This window comes from Maniola jurtina, chromosome 24, assembly GCF_905333055.1.
Source record: "Maniola jurtina chromosome 24, ilManJurt1.1, whole genome shotgun sequence".
In the NCBI taxonomy this organism is placed as follows: domain Eukaryota; kingdom Metazoa; phylum Arthropoda; class Insecta; order Lepidoptera; family Nymphalidae; genus Maniola; species Maniola jurtina.
The window spans coordinates 3879792-3900983 of NC_060052.1; the positions used below are offsets into that span (position 1 = coordinate 3879792).

At 35.2% G+C, this 21192-nt stretch overlaps 1 protein-coding gene across 2 annotated transcripts; it reads left to right on the top strand.

Moving 5' to 3' along the window:
- The first annotated feature begins 873 nt into the window (after positions 1-873).
- LOC123877550 (epsilon-sarcoglycan) lies at positions 874-19122 on the top strand. Of its 2 annotated transcripts, XM_045924363.1 has the most exons (10): positions 874-1004; positions 1355-1484; positions 2118-2260; positions 3477-3625; positions 12945-13076; positions 13809-13983; positions 14656-14900; positions 15966-16034; positions 16626-16727; positions 17487-19122. In XM_045924363.1, exons 2-10 carry the CDS (start codon positions 1358-1360, stop codon positions 17911-17913), a joined length of 1569 nt encoding a protein of 522 aa, XP_045780319.1. In that variant the 5' UTR covers positions 874-1004; positions 1355-1357; the 3' UTR covers positions 17914-19122. The 2 variants fall into 2 exon arrangements, with proteins under 2 accessions (XP_045780319.1, XP_045780320.1); XM_045924364.1 differs by lacking the exon at positions 15966-16034.
- Positions 19123-21192: the final 2070 nt, after the last annotated feature.

The following is a 21192-nucleotide window of genomic DNA, read 5'->3' on the forward strand; positions in this document are numbered from 1 at the left end:
TTTTTAGGATCCCCTTAAAACTCCGAGACGGTTCATTTTTAACTCATTTCTGTCCAACATTCACATAAACTCAAGAGAGGTTCAGGACGTCAGGTGAAAAATATACACTTATTATTTAGCTCAAAGAATTTAACAAATGATAATAATAATTCAGCATATTTTACTCGAAATGAAGCGTCTGAACACAAAATGAAACAAAATGACAAACAAAATGAGATAATCCATATATTAGTAGGTATATAATATAATAATACAATCTAACAATCCCTTAAGTGAACCTTCACTCCGAATAAACTATCTAATATTACCTTGTATGGTAGATAGAGTAACTATCTAACTTCATTAATAATAGTTGTTTGGTGAAGTGTCTGTTGATTGGTAACTTACGAAATAAAATCTTAAAAGTACTATTAGTTAAAATATGTTTTTTTTTTTTGTATAAAAGAGTACCTAAGTAACAAAAGTAAGAATAAGTTAATTTAAAGTAGTTTAAGAATTGGGCTAGAAATGGCGAACATAGTTGATGCAAGTGTGGAGCTATCAGGTTTGTTAGAAACCCCTAAAAACCAAAATAAAATATTGATATAGATTTTTACCCTTAATTTAGGGAAAAACTCCTTATCTGCAACCACTACACAAGCAAGACGAAATGAATGGAATGAGTGACGTTAAGTTTTACGTGCAAAAAGTTTACACGTTTCACAGTATAATAACTGTTCTAAACTATAATTGTAATCATAAAATGTTACGAATCTTTTGAAATGTAACTATTTTTTTTTTATAAATGGAGTTTTGTTTAAAACCAAAAAGTACTTCAGAATAGAAAATTATGTTTTGATGGTCTTGTACAACGGAACGTTTTCAGTGCCAAACGTTGTTGTTTGCAAATTGCAACCAATGACGCCGCGCCTGTTTTACCTACGTCACTTGGTCACGCCCTATTTTCAGGGCCGGAGTATTTGCTTATTTTGCTCAAAAAAACATAAATAAATGGAAAGTAAATTGTAAGTAAATAAAAAATTCTAAACTAAATTAAACAACGACTTCTATTTATCGTTCGCTTGTACATACTTAGGTTTTATGAATTTAGTTACCTATTCTATAATTTTGTAGCTCAGTTTAAATAGGTAGGTATTTTAGGTCCTTGTGTAGGTACGCGGAATTTATATTTATTTGTCGTGTGCTTTTACTGCTTTTGCCTCAGAGCCAAAAAGAATTTTCTTACTGCTTTTGCTATTTGCATGCATGTACATTCTATCCATTCGAAAATATTTATAATAATTAAATCACTGTATTTTATACGTCTATTCTAATTTTAAAATTTAATTTGACCGTTCCGTTTTTGAATTTTCAGAAAATGGCGCTTATATTGATTTGGATGTTATTCTTTGGCGAAGCGGTATTAGGGCATGTCTACAATGCGGTGGAAACAGAAATGTTCGCTATACCGATCAGCCCCAATTTGTTCAACTGGACATATCAAGGTATGTTCAAAATTCTTAGAGAAGTTAAATAGTTACGAATATTATTTGATACAATTTTTTTTTTGGATAATTGAAATAGAAGAGAAAAAACGCTAGTGTATGTAATATCACCCCAAATATATGATAAGAAACTTCATTAACATTTTGAAATTCACTAAAATTTTAACACAAACAGCATTTAACATTTCCACTCTGTGTTGAAGAAGCGGTGGTAGCAAGCAAAGAGCATCTCTACTTTTCGGAACTATGGGTTAAGCAAGTAAATATCATTTGATAACGGCAAAGGAAAACATCATAAGGAACCCTCATACCTACTTGAAAGTTCTCCATAATGTTCTCAATTCTCAAAGCTGCGTGAGTTTGCTAATCCACACTTAACATGATGGAATATATGGCAACCGCCGAGTTTCTTGCTGGTTCTTCTCGGTAGGAAAGGCATTCCGAACCAGTGGTAGATACTTTTGACGATTCGAAAGAACTTGTAAAAGTCTAATTGAATAAAAACATTTAGAATTTTGAATTTTGAATTTTATAGCCTTAAATCTTCTCATTCTGAAAGTAGACCCGTACACAGTAGAGTCGCCAATGAATTCAGAATCGAGATGATGACGATGTTTTTCTCTTCTTTCACAGAGTTTGATCAGCAGTACAGGTTCCACGCATCTCTGATCGGCAAGCCGGAGTTGCCGCCGTGGCTTCGGTACATCTACAGCGGCCGGCACCACTCAGGGTTCATTTTCGGCACACCACCCAGAAATACCAAGTCACCGATCACCGTAAGTATAAATTCACATACTACTATCACTATGGAGGGTACTAACTTGAAGTGAAACTTAAAGGAATTAGGAGGGAGACTTCAAATGCATGCACTTCTTGAGATATTTCTTTGCATATTTTTAGCTGGGATGACTGAAAATCAGTACTGTATGCTCTTGTAAGTACAAGACCATATTACAGCTTTATGCAGCTGCTAACTGTTTCGGGTTGTGCCACACACACAGCAACTTCTATACCTAACTTTGGTTTTTAGCTCATTGTTCAGGAGGTGGAATCGCCGGAATATCATACATTAAGGTAAGATAATGTGTGGCACAGCTTGGGAATATAAGTTTTTACTTTCTTACAAAACTGTACAACAAAAAAATATCCAAAGCGTAAGAAGCTTCGCTTCTGTCGAGTACCTGACGACACCTCGCGGATTATTGTATACTCCTGCGCTTGCGCAACTTCTACTCGACCATCACGGTTGTAGTCTGTAGTTCAACATCTGATATCCACAGCTAGAAACAAGTTACAGTGGCCACCTCTACTCAGGATTTATTTTGAGAACAAGGCATACCAAATCGCCAATCACTGTTTACGCGTTAACGTTTATATCTTTGAAGTTTCGATCGTCATATTTTAGCTCGTCGTAAAATTTTCGGACGATTTGTATAAATATTTTGGTGTTGAGCAATCGACCGATTGGTGGTGCCAATTTAAGATTGATTTTGATGATGTTGCTGATTTTAGATTCAATTGGTATTGTTTTGGTAATTTTACCATTATTGGATAAAAATAATGAAAGGAGATAACTATTTACTTATATTCGTAGCATGTACTTGATTAATCAAACCACGTTGTGTAGCTAGATCTAAATATCTAAATCTCACTCGCTAAAATTGTTAAAAGTATGTACCTACAATATTTATAATGGTTTTTCTGATTTTATTAGATGATGATAATGCTTCATGCATAACTAATAGATAAGACAATTGGACTGTTAGAGACCTAGCAGTTAGCACCTACTTTACAAGATCTCAAAAATGTAGGTTTAAACATCCCCAACTTTCGTTTTGCTGAATGTTCGTTTCAAACCTATGTTTCAACCTAATTGATGACTGATAAAATCGGTAGGTACTATAGGTACTAGGTAGGTATCGACCGAATATGGTCAACCGAATAAAAATTAGCCGAATAATCTAAATTGGTAAGATTTTTTAACCTTTACAGTTGGAAGTAATAGGCCTAAACAGACAGGATTATGAAACTCGTCGAGTATTACTAAATCTGAACGTCATCGCAAAAGACAACATGGCGAAACATGAGGTGGAACTTAAAATCGACAATCTTAATGTTGAAGATTTGCTAGATGAGCATAGGTGAGATGCAGAAATAAAACTCGCTTACTTTTTTAAACTGTTATATTAATTATATATTCTCTTGTGCTAATTCTGCCTTGTGTTGTATTGCTTGTTGTCCTTATTCAAATGTCAGTAGATAGGTATCCTTTGTCTGCCTTTTCGCCTTCTTTAACCGACTTCCAAAAAAGGAGGAGGTTCTCAATTCGTCGGGATCTTTTTTTTATTTTTTTATTTTTTTTTTTATTTTTTATGTATGTTCCCCGATTACTCAAAGACCCCTGGACCGATTTGGAAATTTTTTTTTTGTTTGAAAGGGTATACTGTGCAGGTGGTCCCATATAAATTTGGTGAAGATCTGATGAATATCTTCGGAGATGGAGAACAGAACTCCTCAATGGATAAGAGCAAATTGCTCGCGATCAGTGTAATAGCTTAGTAAACAGTAGGGTTTTAACTGGGCATAGCATATTATAGTACAGTGGGGCCACTAAAAATTGTGAAATAAAAAATTTTCAAAAGAAAAATAAAACCGACTTCAAAAACCAAAAACACTAAAAAGTAGAAAATAATTTTTGTTTAGCTACACATGTAATGTACCTAGGTATGAAGTCGGGCGAGCTTCACTCTTGGATTTCTAATTTTGTTTTAATATGCTCGCTCGACTTCATACCTAGGTACATTACATGTGTAGCTAAACAAAAATTATTTTCTACTTTTTAGTGTTTTTGGTTTTTGAAGTCGGTTTTATTTTTGTGTCACCAAGTACCTAATGTATACAGTTGTAACCAGACCGCTAGCAAAAACTTAGCATTATATTATATTATATTATTATACTACCTAAACACAATCCAATGCTAATAACCTTAGTAAATAAATTGCCTTGTTTTGTAGTTTTAGTGATTTAGTATTTTTCAAACTCCAATGTACAGCGTGTAAAATTCGAGTCAATGCCCCATGTACGACGCGGCATTGACTCCGAGTGACCTACTTATGCAACGTTCGTTGACCTCTAGCGTCAGTCAGATGTTTTATTTGCAATATATTGTGAATTTTTAAAAATACAGGATTTCTTTATTTATTATTTTCGCGGATTTTTTGTGGTATCTTATCAGTAATCATCAGTACTATCACCTGTCTTCGTTCTTGCTAACGTTCTGGTTACATCCTGTATCTTAAAGTTGTCTGGTAACAATGCTTTTTTTTGGGTAAGGTCTGACGAAATCACAAACACAATCTTTATGATAAATTATTACACTTTTATTTCATATTTAAATTTATTAACTTTTACATTTGTGTCAAATAAATGTTGTTCCTCTTACGTTAGTATATTTTTGAATGTCGTCGTTTTAAAACCACTCTTACAGGTAACCTCTCCACGTTTATTAGCCACTCCCCTTTTTATCTTATCGTTATCGGCCAATCCAAATTGTACAATGAATAAACTTAGTGACTAATATACAAATCATCAAGCTCGTTTCACAAATCATCTAAGTAATAAAGATGTTTTCATCTTATATATTGATTACAAATATTATCCTTTATTATGCTACAATTCATCAACTAAAAACTATAAGAATTTTATATACAGTACGTTTATCGATCAGATGTTGAACAACTTCAGCCAATCAATGACGCCTTCTAATATGATGTTATGATTTGAGTGGCGCCAACTATGTTTTATAGATAATTAATATGGGCCAAGCTTACAGCTCGGCCATCCTGTTTTAAGCGAGTCTCATCGCTTTTAAAAAAAAATTAAAACTTAAGTAACATGTAAACTTCACAACCAAAATGACAAAGACTTAGTTCAACAAAACAAAAAAAAATTAAGATAGTAATTAATTAAATTAATATTCTTGCTAACTTAACTAGAAGGAATATACAGTTTTATTGATACATTGGTATTGATTATGATTGCAACTTAATTTTAGAGCACTCGCAGCACCCCTTTCCATCCGATATAATTAGAAAATAGCAGATAAACTCAATTCAATTCCAAACTATTTACCCTCGCAACTTTACCTGCCAGTCTACAGTAGCACTCAAATTTAGCCTTTAATCTAAAATTCATTTTTCTGTTCTCTTCCGCTAATATTAAAATAAAAAGATGCAGACACTCTAAATTTATAAATAATTTTTCAAAAATCATAAAGATATCAAAAATTGCGAGACCAGTAGCAACTAAAGGAGGCCTCAATTTAATCAAAGAAGGTAGGTATATGCATAAAGTCCGAAGCATCAATTATAACTCACAAGCCAATATTTTACAGGAACACTCAATAGAGATTTGGGGATGAGCATGTAAAACTAATTACTAAAAACTACTTTAAAGGGTTTCAAGTATCTCAAAATAAATTGTTAAAAGTTCTGTTCCAACTAGACTCTCCTTCCCACTAAAGAATTATATAAGAAAACTGATGAACTATATTATATAAGTCAATTATACAAATTCAAAATATGTCTATTTGTTAGGAAAATACTATTAAAGTCCGTACATACACGCATCACTTTAAAGCTAAATCTCATAAATATGGTACACAAAACGAACATACCTATTATGCTACAATTACATAAAGCTAGGACTAATTATGGTATGTAAACTACCTAGCTCTACTACATAATGTACTTGCCGAAACTCATACTGGAGGAAAAATCTTTTACAAAGTTTAAAGTTTAATCAAACAGTGTCAAACACCATAGATATCTTAGCTAGATGTAGGTATAGTTTGTTAACGAATATAACGTGTTTTGACTTTTTATATTATTGTATAGTCACCATACCTTTAAAGATTATGTTTTCTTCTATATTTATATTTAGAATCGGGAGCGATTCTTAATATGAATATGTGTAAGTGAACTTCTTGTCCTTTTGATAAAATAAACTCTCTAAACTTAAAGTTAATCGCCGCCAGTTCTCGATTTAAATCACAAAACATTTTCATACACTTTCAACGCAATAGTTTTACGCACATATTTTCTTCTTCCCTTCTTATTGGAAAATCGCGGATTCCGAGCCTTGGCGCGTCTCTCTTCTACCGGGATACATATGTGATTGTCCTTATTTCCCTCCAGATCCAAATTTTTAATGACCCTTATCCTAGGGTTCTTTCCCTCCAGATCCAAATTTTTAATGACCCTTATCCTAGGGTCTACCTCCTTCCTCCTATAGGACTTTTTGTCCATAGCCCGTAACCTCGGGGCTTTCCTTCCTTGGGACTTTGTGTCCCTGACCCATACCTAGTTTTGGGTCTTTCTTTTCCTCATTTATTCATTTCCAACATCCTTGGATCCTGCAAACATAAAACACTTTGAGTAGACCGTTCATTTAATTTTGTTTCATAAGCATCCATCATAATACAATCCGACCTAAGAGAAGTAATTTTACTTGGTAACCTAGAAAACCTATTATCATTATTATAATTTAGTTTTCTCCAGTTCCGTACCCCTCGAAGGGTGCCTACGAGACCCTATTTTCTAAACCTCTGCTCTCCGTCCGTCTGTCCGTCTGCACGTGCGTCACGGCCTGAACCGTGAACGGCGTATCGTGAACCGTGATAGTTAGAGAGTTGAAAGGAACGTGATTACGGATGTATGAAAATCCTATGCCTGGTTGCTTCCAATTCAAACTTTTTCTTTTAATGCAGATTACGCTTCCCATATTTCTTACAATTACCTATTGTTTTTTTTTTTTTTTTTTTTTTTTTCCTAGCAAAATCCACATTCTGAAGTACTAATGGACAATGTTAAACAAACGCCAGGGTACAGTAGTTGCGTCACTTGTGCCTCTTAACCATATAATATCTACATGCAAAAAGAATCTTTGATTTATAATTTCACATGATACTTATATATTTTATTTTAGCCATAATATGCACCATATGGCGTACTTTGTCGTTTCGAGTAACATAAGCAGAAATACCAAATTCGACCCTGGGAACGACACAGTCGCGACTCGCCGCCGAATGATACCTATTAGTTTATCATTAATTCCTTTTCATAGAGAAAAGCGATATCAACATAATAGCAGGAAAAAAAAATGAAATAAATATTCCGTTCGATACATCTCTATTCTCTACGACATCAAGATCTCTATCACAAGCTGATCGATCATAAAGATTAGAAGAAAGTAGGTACCTTATACATTATTTTATATGTTAACCGTAATGACCCGCATCTGTTCGATTTTCCTTTATTCGTTTCGTAAAAGATTCGTCCTCGTACGTCCATCATCATCATCATCGTCATCTACATCGTCATCATCATAAGGTCACTGTTGAACATAAACCTTCCCTAGTAAGCACCACACGTACTGTCCTCAGCCTTCCTCATTCAACCCCTGGTTCCTGTTGATACAAACCACTAAACCCCCCCCCATCAAATGTGTACCTATCTACATCCATCCATCATACCCAAATGCCGTGCTGGTTGATGTGATGAGCGACAAAGTGTTAACCTCTTCAATACCTCATGGAACTGTAGGAATAGCCATGGAAGACCTCCAAACCGAACGTTGATATTTTGTGTAAGTGGTCCCACGAGTCAAAAAAAAATATTCTTGTCCATAAAGGAACAAGCCACGATATAGATTCTTCTATCGGAACTTAAATATTCCAATCACTGCATGTATTCCAACTAATCAGTTTGCTACTGTATATTTGAAGTTGATAATAAATAAAAATGTTAGCTTAATTAAATTCCTATGATAATTCGATTTTTGGTGCATCAACCAGCTTCACCTATTATGTAAAATTAAATATATATATTTTTTTTAAATTACCGGCTGTACATTTTAAACTAACCTAATCAAAATATACTTTCTTACTAATAACTTAATCTTAAAAATTTTCCAGAGGATCCTTCCGCCTCAAATTAACTCAATGATAAAAATGAACAGGAAACTTTAAATGTTGTAAAATCCAGCCAATGCTTCGTACCTTGCCTTATTAATCCAATAGGTACTTCTTTGGATTTTGTCAAAACAAAATACTTTTACTTGTTGAGTGTATAATAAATAAATAATGTAATAAATCAATTAACTGTTAAAGCTAATAACTTTTACAGAAAGCGAACCTCATGATATCTCTTATGAGTTTTAAGCGTAAAATTACCACGCCGAAAACAAAACATGAGCTGACAGTATTCTTATTTGATATACATAATCCAGTAATACTATATCTATCTACATAATTCGTAAATATGTATGTATAGTTTGTAAGTTACTATTTCACTTTATGCTGTTTCAATGCTTTAAGTTATTATTTTTATCTTTGTCTCATTTTTTTAGTTTAGCCTCATTCTATTTTTAAACTTACTATTTCGCTATAATATTTACAAGTAACCTCATCGAAGACTACACGGTCTTCTGATAACCCAACAAGCATTTATCCAACAGCTATCGCTTTCACCCGAACGGAGGTTCCCTGAAATATACTGAGATAACAATACCTAGTTGACACATGGATGTACAAGAGCGGCAACAAGCTATGACCCCCTCTAGTCATAACTATATCTTTATGATTGTAACATTTCAAACAGTGAAAGTATGTATAAACGATTTCGTCCATAGGACATGCGCTCTAAAGAATGTTAATATAATTATCAGCAACTAAAAGCTTGAAGAAACTAATAGGTACAACTTGTCTTTGAAGTATGAAAATATGCACATTTATCAAGTATACCAGTTCATCAAACATTAAAGTACGCATTTATAAAATGATAACTCACTTATTAATCAAGATAACTACCTGTTTATCAAACCTACCCTACCAAATATAAATAACTACTCACCAAATGTAATACTTTATAACTTAAGTAAAAATATGAAACAAATGTGCATCAACCACATACATACACTCTTCAAATTCATCCATTTATCAAAATGTTATATAATATAACCATTCACCAAATCCATTATATACTTTGTTCATTAAATAGCTTAGTCAAACTTTACTCCACTTGCCACGATTGCAAATTTTCCAAAATAGTCAGCCGCAAACATTGCAGCTCATCTCACTTGATAATGCATCCCTCCCTCAGAAAAACAGGCATTAGGAATGTCTTTCCAAGACGCGCGAGAGACAGCCACCGTGGCTTTTCGCGAGATTTAATCCAAATTGAACTAATGCCTAAATAAATGTTTTAATTAGAGGGCGATTGCTTTTGCAACCTCTAACCGTCCAATCAAACACCGAAAGTATTCAATAATCCGAGACGTAAATAAAAAACCCGTCAGAACACCGTATTTATAAAAACAGAGACAAGAAAAAGATTCCTCCTCGCAATGAGATCGCGTGACATCCAACAAGTGAATTATCGACTTTATTACACAACTTATCCTCAACATGTTTTACATCATTTCCTACAATTGAAATCTTTCTATTTTAAATACCCTAACTACAACTTCATAATCCAACCAAAAATCACACTAGATTTATCCCTCGGTCCCACATCTTTAATGCTTTTTTTTTCTGTTTCGGTAACTAAAACAAAAAAAATATATATATACTCATGTTATAAAACGTTGTCAAAGCTTTCCTGAACGCGCTAAATAAGCAAAAACATAAAATCAGGCGAAATGCCAGACCAGCCGAAAAACCTTCAATGCTTAATCAGCCTAAAAAAAAAATTATGATCACTATTCATATTATCATGAGATACTACCGGCGCTCCTAAGCGAAATTTATAAGGCACCGCATTTCGATTTTATCAAACAGACTGATCAATTTCGAGAGCACAACAAACGTGGTTTCCTGAGAGTTTCGTTAACTAAATGCATATCGAAACTGAACTATCGCGAAGCGAGTCAAGCGAGCGTGAAAATTTTTTTAAATATATTTCTGGGATAATGTCATGCCACAAACGCGAGCGTAGTGCAAAGATATTTGCCTAAAATTTCTTTCGTACAACAAAGAAAATAGTATTTTGGTAGTAGGTACTTATTATCGCGCCCTGCCCTAAGGGCAGTACTGTAGGTATATTACCATTAAAAAAAAACTTACTCTAATTTTAATAGAACATTTGCCAGGAATTTAACCCGCCAAGCGATGTTAATCCAATAAAAACAAAATCATATTGCATTTAAATGCGGCAGTACACAGTTAATTGCGTGAATACAGGTAAACAAAAAAAAAAAAAAAAACCCCGCTGCCCATATACTATACCTACCTGCTACTCGTAGTACTCAAATTATTGTGCCAGTATTAAAAGTAAATTAGCTGTTATCTAGCGTGGTAGACTACGGCCTAAACCCTTCTCATTCTGTGAGGAGACACTTGTTGCTCAGTAGTGGGCCGGCCATGGGTTGTTCATGGTGAGCTGTTATCAGCAAAGTTATGTTTGAAACTCAAACATTACGCGTTTCAAGTGGTAAAAATAGATAAATGAAAACATTTCTCCTCACTTTTGTAAAAAACAAAACACTTATTTATGCACCCCGTATTTTAAAACTATCTGACTACCTACCTACCATAATTTTAAATTTAGTTAAAGAATAACCAGATAAGATAAACCTACTTTTACACCCATTTTAGGATTTATATTTCTCAAAATGCTCAATTTATTAACCCTGGTCACTATTACTTTATTACAACGGATCACCTTCATTTTTATCAATTAACATTTTATATCCCCAATCACTTAGTAACCATTACAAGTAGAGACGGATTATTTCACTGGCAGGCGTAAAACGAAAAGCTATTTCATGTAACTTTTTCTACCTTATCCCAAAGCGGTTTACAAAAAATAATAATTTCACAAAACAACATTCAAGATGCCCAATGAGTGCTGTGTGATAATATCGCGTCACTGTGTGCTAGAAAAAGGAAAACATCTATCTATACAATGAGTGCAGCAAACGATTGAACCTAAATCCAGAACCTACCTTCCGTAAAACAAAACCACTATGTGAAAATAAATCCCTATCGTAACTCTTAACCAAACTAATTCGGCACACGATTACAAGTGTGAAGATTGAAATACCACGTTCCGTGAGATATTCACCTGTGAAATCATTTAATGAGAAATAAAACCCCGGCAGGACATAGTAGATACATCCTGAAAACTATTTAAAAGTAACAATAACGCCCATCATTAAGTAAACCACACTTTTTATATTGTTTAACACTATGTTCACTATCTATTCCATTGTACCCACGATACAGGATAACCTAGTGCGGGTACCACCACACAGACACAGGAAAATTGTACAAGACTGTATTTTGTAAATAAACATTTTTCATTTTTCATTGTAAAATAAGCCTTCTAAATACCTCAATGTTATTTAAACCACAATTTGAAGGTCGATCGCATTTGTATAACCAATATACAAGATGAATTATAAACATGTGGGTAATTCTAGGTATCATAACGTTATATAATTTCCATTCCAACTCGGAGCAAAGCTTTCTAACAAAATGATAACTAAATGTAGAACAAACAAAACGAAAACCCACACAAATAAAAAAAAAATTACCATTAATAGGTACTTATCAATAAAAATAAAATCATGGAAAGATCCTACCCGTTTATCCAGAAATCCTTTGATGCCATGACTAGGTACTTTGATATATTGAGGCCCAAATATTGGCCTTGTGCTCCAAAATGTCTGTGGTCTACTAGACCTCCACTTCTTTCTCGTTCCTCTGTATATTTCCACTTGTTTCTCTGAGTCGTGAGCGTGACAAGAAAATATTATATTTTCTTGATATCCCACTTCTGACCTTTTGGGTAAGGTCTGACGAAATCACAAACACAATCTTTATGATAAATTATTACACTTTTATTTCATATTTAAATTTATTAACTTTTACATTTGTGTCAAATAAATGTTGTTCCTCTTACGTTAGTATATTTTTGAATGTCGTCGTTTTAAAACCACTCTTACAGGTAACCTCTCCACGTTTATTAGCCACTCCCCTTTTTATCTTATCGTTATCGGCCAATCCAAATTGTACAATGAATAAACTTAGTGACTAATATACAAATCATCAAGCTCGTTTCACAAATCATCTAAGTAATAAAGATGTTTTCATCTTATATATTGATTACAAATATTATCCTTTATTATGCTACAATTCATCAACTAAAAACTATAAGAATTTTATATACAGTACGTTTATCGATCAGATGTTGAACAACTTCAGCCAATCAATGACGCCTTCTAATATGATGTTATGATTTGAGTGGCGCCAACTATGTTTTATAGATAATTAATATGGGCCAAGCTTACATTTTTATTAGTATTAAGTTTTGTATTCTGTATAGTTCAAATAAATAAGTTAATCATATTAGGAGCCAGTACCTGTGTCTGTATTATATTATTTTTGATTGGGCCTTTTAGGATGACACGTTTAAAAGACATCCTGAGAACGAAGTTATGGACGGAAAGTAGCACGGACTTGTACCCCACGTTTCTTGCCTCTGCTATTGATTTGGGGGCACGCTTGCCATTGAAGCCCGGCGACGGAGAAGGGTGAGACTGAGAGTCATACATTTTTATAAGGGACTAGCTTATTCCCGCGACTTCGGTCACGTGGACCACACAAATTTCAAACTCCTATTTTACCCCTTGGAAGTTTTATTTTCAAGAATCCTTTTTTAGTGGATGTCTACGTCACAATAGCTATCTGCATAGTGCATGCATTTCAGTCCGATTCGTCCAGTAGTTTGAGCTGTACGTTAATATATCAGTCAGTCAGTTAGTCAGTCAGGCAGTCGGTTAGTCAGTTAATCAGTTAGTTAGCTTTTCCTTCTATATATTATATGTATAGGTAAATTAACTGACTCGGCCCGGCTTCGTATGGGTGGAATTTTTGTAAATCTTTTCTTAATGGTAGATATAGCCAGCTGTTTGAATTGTAGTAGGGTAGTGTAGGTAGTAACAAAGTTACTCTCATTTATTTATTTTTCACATTTTATCCTATTTTTAAACAACAAACAATAAAATAACAAAAACAACAGAAAAAATAACAGAAACACAGAAAGAACAAAAAATAAAATAACATCAACAACAAAATCAATAAATAACAGAAACAAAAGAGAAATAAATTAACATAAACAACAAAAAACTAAAGTAACGGAAAAAAAACAAAGTTTATTTTTATCTTTTTGATGTTGTCATTAAAATAAACTAAAAGGTACTTTATTTTATCATTGCTGTTACATTATCTGTCGTAAAGTTTATGTAACTATTACGTACTTTTAGGCTCGTAGTTCGACTGGGCAGCACCATGCCATTCTCGTCCGAGCTGAAACGACTAAGAGAAGAGGTTCGTCCCTTATCACGGTTACCCAGTTGCCCTCGTGAATATAAAAGGACAACTGTAGAAAGACTGTTCCGAGACGCTGGTTTGACCCTTGATTGGTGCAGCTTTGAATTGGTAAGTTTAATGTCTTTTTCTTTTGGTCCCACTTAATTTGGAGTCCCTTACACGTAAAGGAGTTATACGCAGCAATTAACAGCAGCGATTGCTGCGTTAGCTGTGTTGCTATTGCTATTCATTGCTGTGTTAACCTTGCTCATGGAACTAACACATACCTCCTTCACTAGCCCAGCGATCCAAAGGGATATTGACTTCTGATACTAGAAACTATGCCACTCATGTCTGTCCTTCGCCACTTCGGATTTACAAATTTTGTTAACCTAGCGACATCTAGATCATTTCGTATGGTTATTTTCTTAAATTAACTATGCAACAAGTGTAAATTAAAAATTTATATCACCCCCGACAAGTGAAGGTTACAGTAATAACTAGAAAAGAGCTGATAACTTTCAAACGGCTGAACCGATTTTCTTGGATTATAGCTAAGAACACTCTCGATCAAGCCAGCTTACAAACAAAAAAAACTAAATTAAAATCGGTTCATTAGTTTAGGAACTACGATGCCACAGACAGATACACACGTCAAACTTATAACAGCCCTCTTTTTTGGTGGGGGTTTAAAAGATCTGGAAGTCCACCGCATTATTTTTCAAAAATAATCTACCACCTTTATGTGATTAATAGAGACACAACCGAGATAAATAATTAATTTATCAAAACTCTTTTCAGTACAACACAATATACAAAGAGCGTACAACAGAACACCTAGAGTATCTAACCGAAATACCGAACACATCCAAAACCCGTAACTCAAAGGGCCTAGAGACTGACGTGTGGTCCGCGCCGTACAAGCAGTCATTGCCGTCGCGGAGCTATGCACAGCAATTAACAGCAGCGATTGCTGCGCCGATGGTGCTGCTACTGCTGTCCATTGCTGCGCTCACTGCTGTGCTGTGCTTCCATTATGCTGCTATGTGAGTAATCAAACTTTTTTCACTTACGGCGATGTATATTAGTTGCTAATGGCAATGTAATTTAGTTTAGATCCTTGCAAAATTTTTTTTTTTACATAAAAATAATATCTTATAACATTTTCGAAGAAGTAGGTAAAAAATTGTATAGAATATAAGACGTAGAATTAGTTTGTATACTATACGAAAAACATAAGTATCATTTATTCAAAATAAATCCAATTCAAATAATTTTTGAATAGATACAAGTTCATTCTACTACAGCTGTTAGCAAAGTATTTCATCGTCAGAATAAGAAAGGATTTGTAAATATCCAGCCATTTCGAAAAATAGAACTAGTCACTAGTTACATCGCGGTTATTTTTCTAGTGAGGTAGAGTTACCCATTTTTTTAAAAATCGACTATATACTTACACTTTTTTAAATAACTCAGTGTAAACACAGTTTTATTTTGCCTTCCTTTTTGTTTTAATTTTTATTTCACGTTATCTTCGTCGATTTTTGAAAGAACGAAATTATTCATTGTACACCTGTTGTGAACACCCTTATCGAGGCGTATTTTTGGACGGATGCGGCGGAAGTGGCGGATGTGGCAATAAAATGCGGGACCGCTCGAAAATACAAGTGGCGCGAAATTTAAATTATCCTAGTCATATTGTTAGGGAATTGATCAGGGATCATATTGATAGGGGATTAGAGAATTGCTGATTTGCTTAATCACGGTATCTCAGAGGGAACCTCTGTATTATTTTAGTGATCGCTACATTTTTTAGGTTTCCGTATCTCCAGAGAAAAAGGAACCCTTATATATTGGTCGCTGCGTTGTCTGTCTGTCTGTCTGTCATGAAGAAGTAATAAGACTCGTCAAAACTTATAGGTAGGCTTAACTTGGAATTATAAAAGGCAGGTAGATGTAGCAATGTCTATAGCACAAGTAAAGGGAAAAATCCGAAAACACTGACTTTGTAATTACATCATTAAAAAAATTATGACTCGCACTTGACTAGTTTTGATTTACTGTGAATATTTAAATAGTTTTAATTTTTATAAATACCCAATATCTTACAGACCAGATCCAGAATCAGATAATTTCCTCGAGGGAATTTATCACATCTGTGAAGAATATAAAATGCGAAGGTTCGGTTGTGTGTTCAATAAATTAACCGGCTTTTATTAAAACAATTAACAACTTAGAATTAACTCGTATTTTTATTTTATTTTATCGCTACCTTGCTTACATGACTACAATTATTTAGATTAAACCCGTCATAGAGATTACCATTTAAGATTTATTTATAGTCGTACTAGCTGATATCCGCGACTTCATCCGCGTGGATTTCGGTTTTTTAAAATCCCATGAGAACCCTTTGATTTCCCGGGATAAAAAGTACCCCATGCTACTCTCCGTCTTTTCAACTATCTCAATGCCAAAAATCAAGTCGATTAGTTGCTTAGTTAGGGCATGAAGAAGGACAAATAAACAAACACACTTTCGCATCATTAGTATGATTGCTCAATTGATTGCTGAGGGTCATGACTCTTGAGCTTGCGTCGCGGAAATTGATATAGGCAAGGCAACTTTTTATTCCGGAAAAGCAAAGACTTTCCACGGGATTTTTATGGAAACCTAAATTCACGCAGAAAAAGTCGTGGGCATCATCTAGTTGCTAATTATAATTTGTTTATACAAATCCGAGTGATTTTACAATTTTTACTCTCGTATTTCAGAGCTCACAAGTCAGCAAAGGTGGAACTTTGCAGATATGGCACGGGCAATACTGAGCAAACTCAAGTGGGTGATAACACGAGCCAGAAGAGTTTAGGACTCAGGTATCTTTCAATCTAGTTATTTTGTTTTTATGGTTCTAATTATTCTTCATCACTATCGTCAATTCATCAACGGTCTACTACAGAGCACGGGTCTCCTCTCAGAATGTAGTGTGAAGTGCAGATTGACAGATACTTGATTAAATTATTTCAGATTTTTATTTTTAAAGTCCTTTTCCTCAGAAAGAAAAAAAGGAACCCTTGTAAGAATCACTTTGTTGTCTGTCTGTCTGTCCGTCTGTCGTGTCTGTTAAGAGAACCTATAGGGTACTTCCCGTTAACTTAGAATCATGAAAGGCGGGTAGGTAGATCTTATAGCACAAGTAAAGGGAAAAATCCGAAAACAGTGAATTTGTGGTTACATCACAAAAAAATTAAAATGTGTTTCAGTTTTCAAAGTAAGATAAGTATACCAAGTGGCTCATTGTTATGTCTATAAGTTTGTATGTTAGTGTTTTGTTGCATATGCAGTATAACTTTACCTACTAGTAGCTTTGAGAGCATTATGGAGGACTCTCAAGCATGCGTCTTTCTTCACGATGTTTTCCTTCACCGTTAAAGTAACGGATAAGTACCTTTACTTGATTACTTAAACGCACATAACTTCGAAAAGTTAGAGGTGCCTAGGATTGAACCCCGAATCCCCCGAACAAGAAATCGACGTCTTAAGCACTACGCTAACATCGCTTACTGTAAATAGGGCACCTATGCAGTAGGTAGTTATAGATCTTTTCATGATAGATAATGTTGGTTTTGTTTCAGTCCGAACAACAGCCTAGCTCGTCCTTACAGCCCGAAATCGACCACAAACCTAGCGGCCAACTACAACCGCCCGCAACCTCCGCCCTACATGGGCAGCAACACACACCAACGCAAATCACACGACCGGACACCGTCCACACACTCACACACACCAGAACACAACCGCGGACACCTAGCCCTCGAAGAATCACTCAAACTACTAAACGAAGCCAACATATCCAACGAATTCGACAACCTACTCTTGCAAAGCAAAATAATCGACCTAGCCGACGGTTCTGACGATTACGTTCCCATTAAACCGGATTCAACCGAATATTTGTCGATTAAACCGGATAAAACCGGTTACGTCTCGAATAATCCGGATTTGGACGATATTAATGTGCCGGAACTAGCCAAGTATGGCATTTCTGGGATTGGGCAGATTTGACATGACGTTACGCACGGTTCGGAACCGCCTGTTAAGACTTGGTTTTGCTGAAGCCATAACACAATGTTTACCTATTCAAATACTCAGTATGTGTACTTACCCTAAAAACAGGTGCCTAGTCATTTATAGATTTTCGTAGACGATAGAACTTAATATTTAAAGCATTATTCAGACGTAACAAATGAAGTTCTACAAGTATAACATAACGAGGTATACGCGACAGGTCGAGATGGCAATCGGAGTGGTGACGGCCCGCACATTCCCACAGCCTCCGCACTAACCCGATGTGGAATAGCGTGGGTGACGTACGGGTCCCCCCTCACCTCATTCCCCGCTTAGTATCTCGACCTGTCGCGTACTATAGTGAAACAGTGGGTTTAAATAAAAAGAGCAAATCAGTATAATCACACTTTATTTGTTGCTTCACACACTAATAATCACTCTCATTTATTTGTTACTATATATACCACACTAATAACTGCACTATTTGATTATTTATATCACACTAATAACCAATAGGTATTTGTACTTATTTACACAAGATATTATTGTAAAGATTAGCAAGCTGAAGTGGCAATAGGCCATGTCTGTCGCAGAATCGACGGCCATTGGGGCAGACGTATTCTGGAGTGGAGACTGCGTACCGTAAGCACAGTGTGGGACGACCTCCAGCCCGCTGGACCGATGACCTGAAGAAGGTGGCAGGGAGCGGGTGGATGAGGAAGGCGGAGGACCGTGTTTGGTGGCGCGCTCTTGGAAGGGCCTGTGTCCAGCAGTGGACGCTTACTTGATGGAATGGAAAAATTATTGCAAGAAACAACACTTAAATCAAAGATTAAGGATATGATAATTAATACAGAGGGTCATCATAGTCATCATCACATGCCATCTAGACAGTGCATCATGCGTTAAGAGCGGGTCAAAGGAGCGACCCGAACTGACCTACATAGTTAGGGTCCTATGTTTAAGGGTCGTCGCGTCGTGGTCATTTACTACAGATCAAAGACATCGCATCGGACTACTGTGCTTTATCTACTATACTTAACCTATACAGACCTATGTAATTTTACTATGTACTTACCTAGTTATTGTAATTCAGCCTATGTAATTGTACTATGCAGATATCTTTACTATGCAAATCGAATGTTTGAACTTTGAATGTATCAATGTTTTCTAGTCAAAACTAGTCAATAAAGTTTTCGAATTTAAGTCGCGTTTTTCTCATTATCTCTATCCATTATAAGCATAGTTACGGCTATACTCATGTATTTAGTCGATGTGATCCAGACTAGTTTCGAACTCGTCCGGCTTCCTTTTTCGTAGGGATAACGTCGCGGTCACTCACGATACAGTCCGACAAGGCTCTCTTGGCGCGTGGCCAAAATCGGAACTAAAGCCGCCATCTTGAGAAGTGCACTTGTAGATAGTTCGCTGTGTAGGCATAAAGGGATAACTGCGCCCTCAAGTGCCAAAAGAGCCTTGTCGGACTGTAGTTTAAACGTTAAAAATCTCAATCCATGTCCGGCCCACTACTGAGACCAGACCTCCTCTCAGAATGAGAAGTGTTCAGGCCATAAGTTTAAGTAAAGTTCAGTCCATAAACACAGATCAACCCATCGTCAGTATATAGCATCTCTCGGACATTTTAGGCACGTCTGCCACGCTGGTGGTGGACTAGAGCATATTACATAGATCTAGATGAATCTAACAAATTAGGGATGAGGCGGGTGTGCAGGGCATCTCCACCCCAATTGCCATCTCGACCTGTCGCGTACTATAGTTGAATTCAAGTAAAAATACAATAAGTAGGTGATTACTGTTTATTCTTTAAAAATTACATAGAATAAGATACAAACGCTTACATTTTACCATACAATTCTGAAAATGCAAATAAAAATAAATTAACTACACTTCGGACTTGTTAATTTGTTTAAAAATGGACAGTTTTTCTGTAGAACAAATATTTAACTTCATTGGGTCAAATTAGGTTTAAAATGTGATTCCATCTTTTCTTTCCATCATGGAACAATATGGATCAAAGAGATTCAGTATTGTCAATGTAGTTAATTTATGAACACAATAAAAGTATTTTACATAGTATCTATAAATAATACCTGGTGCTTACTCATTATTGCCTCTAGTGTAAAACGTCTGAAAATATTTTTCTTTGCTTTTAATGTAGAACAAAATGTTATGTTACTTTTAAAATAATTAAAAGGCAATGTCAAAAGCAATTGATTGCGCATGAGTCGCGAGCTGTCATTTTATTCAAAATTGCCAAAATCCATTGTGATCCAGAAGAATATCTTAAACTTTGCCAATCACAACAATTGATATTGTAACAATGATTGATCCATGATTGATCCAACTTTTCAATCAGACAAGACAGCAATCAGACCTACTGTCATGTTGACAGATCGCGACTAAAGTTGCTAATAATTGTCAAAAACATTATAACTGTACTGAAAATGCGTTAAAAACCAGGCAAAAATTGAGTAATCACTAAACGTTTTACAGTAAAACAGCGAACAAACTTAGACCGAAATAAGTTTAAAACAGCATAAAATCTTAAATAATACAAATATGGACACGAGTATAAATTCATTAACACACTAACATTTATGTCGACCGTTTTTGTAACGTCAACCAAGAAATTGCTTTTCTTCCATTTGCTCGGAAATTGCTTATAATAATACTATTTAGTATTTACATAGTATGTTAATTTTTGTGCCGATTCGAAGTCCGAGCGGACTAGGAATTAAAATGGTCTTCATGTTGACACTATGTTGACAGATGTCTCGTCACTAATATTTAGTTCCAAATACGCTCACATGACGCTATTGCTGCTATCAGCGTCAAAATGGCGAAAAATCCCAATACATTAAAATGGGGAATGTTGGCTAAAACTTTTCATTTTTTACCCATAACAATGGGTTGATTTTAGGCTTCCGTACCTCAAAAGGAAAAAACCCTTATAGGATCACTTTGTTGTCTGTCTGCATGTACTGCTGTCCGTCTGTGGTGTCTGTCAAGAAAACCTATAGGATATTCCCCTTGACCTGGAAACATGATATTTGGCAGGTAAGTAGGTCTTATAGCACACATAAACTAGAACGTGTTCACGAAAAAAATAATTTACTAAATCACATATGTATGGCGCAGTCCGTCATTAACTTGCAGTGTTCTACATAAAAGTGTCATGCACATCTGTATGATGGTACGGAACCCTTCTTGTGCGAGTCCGACTCGCACTTGGCCGGTTTTTTTATAAAAAGAAAA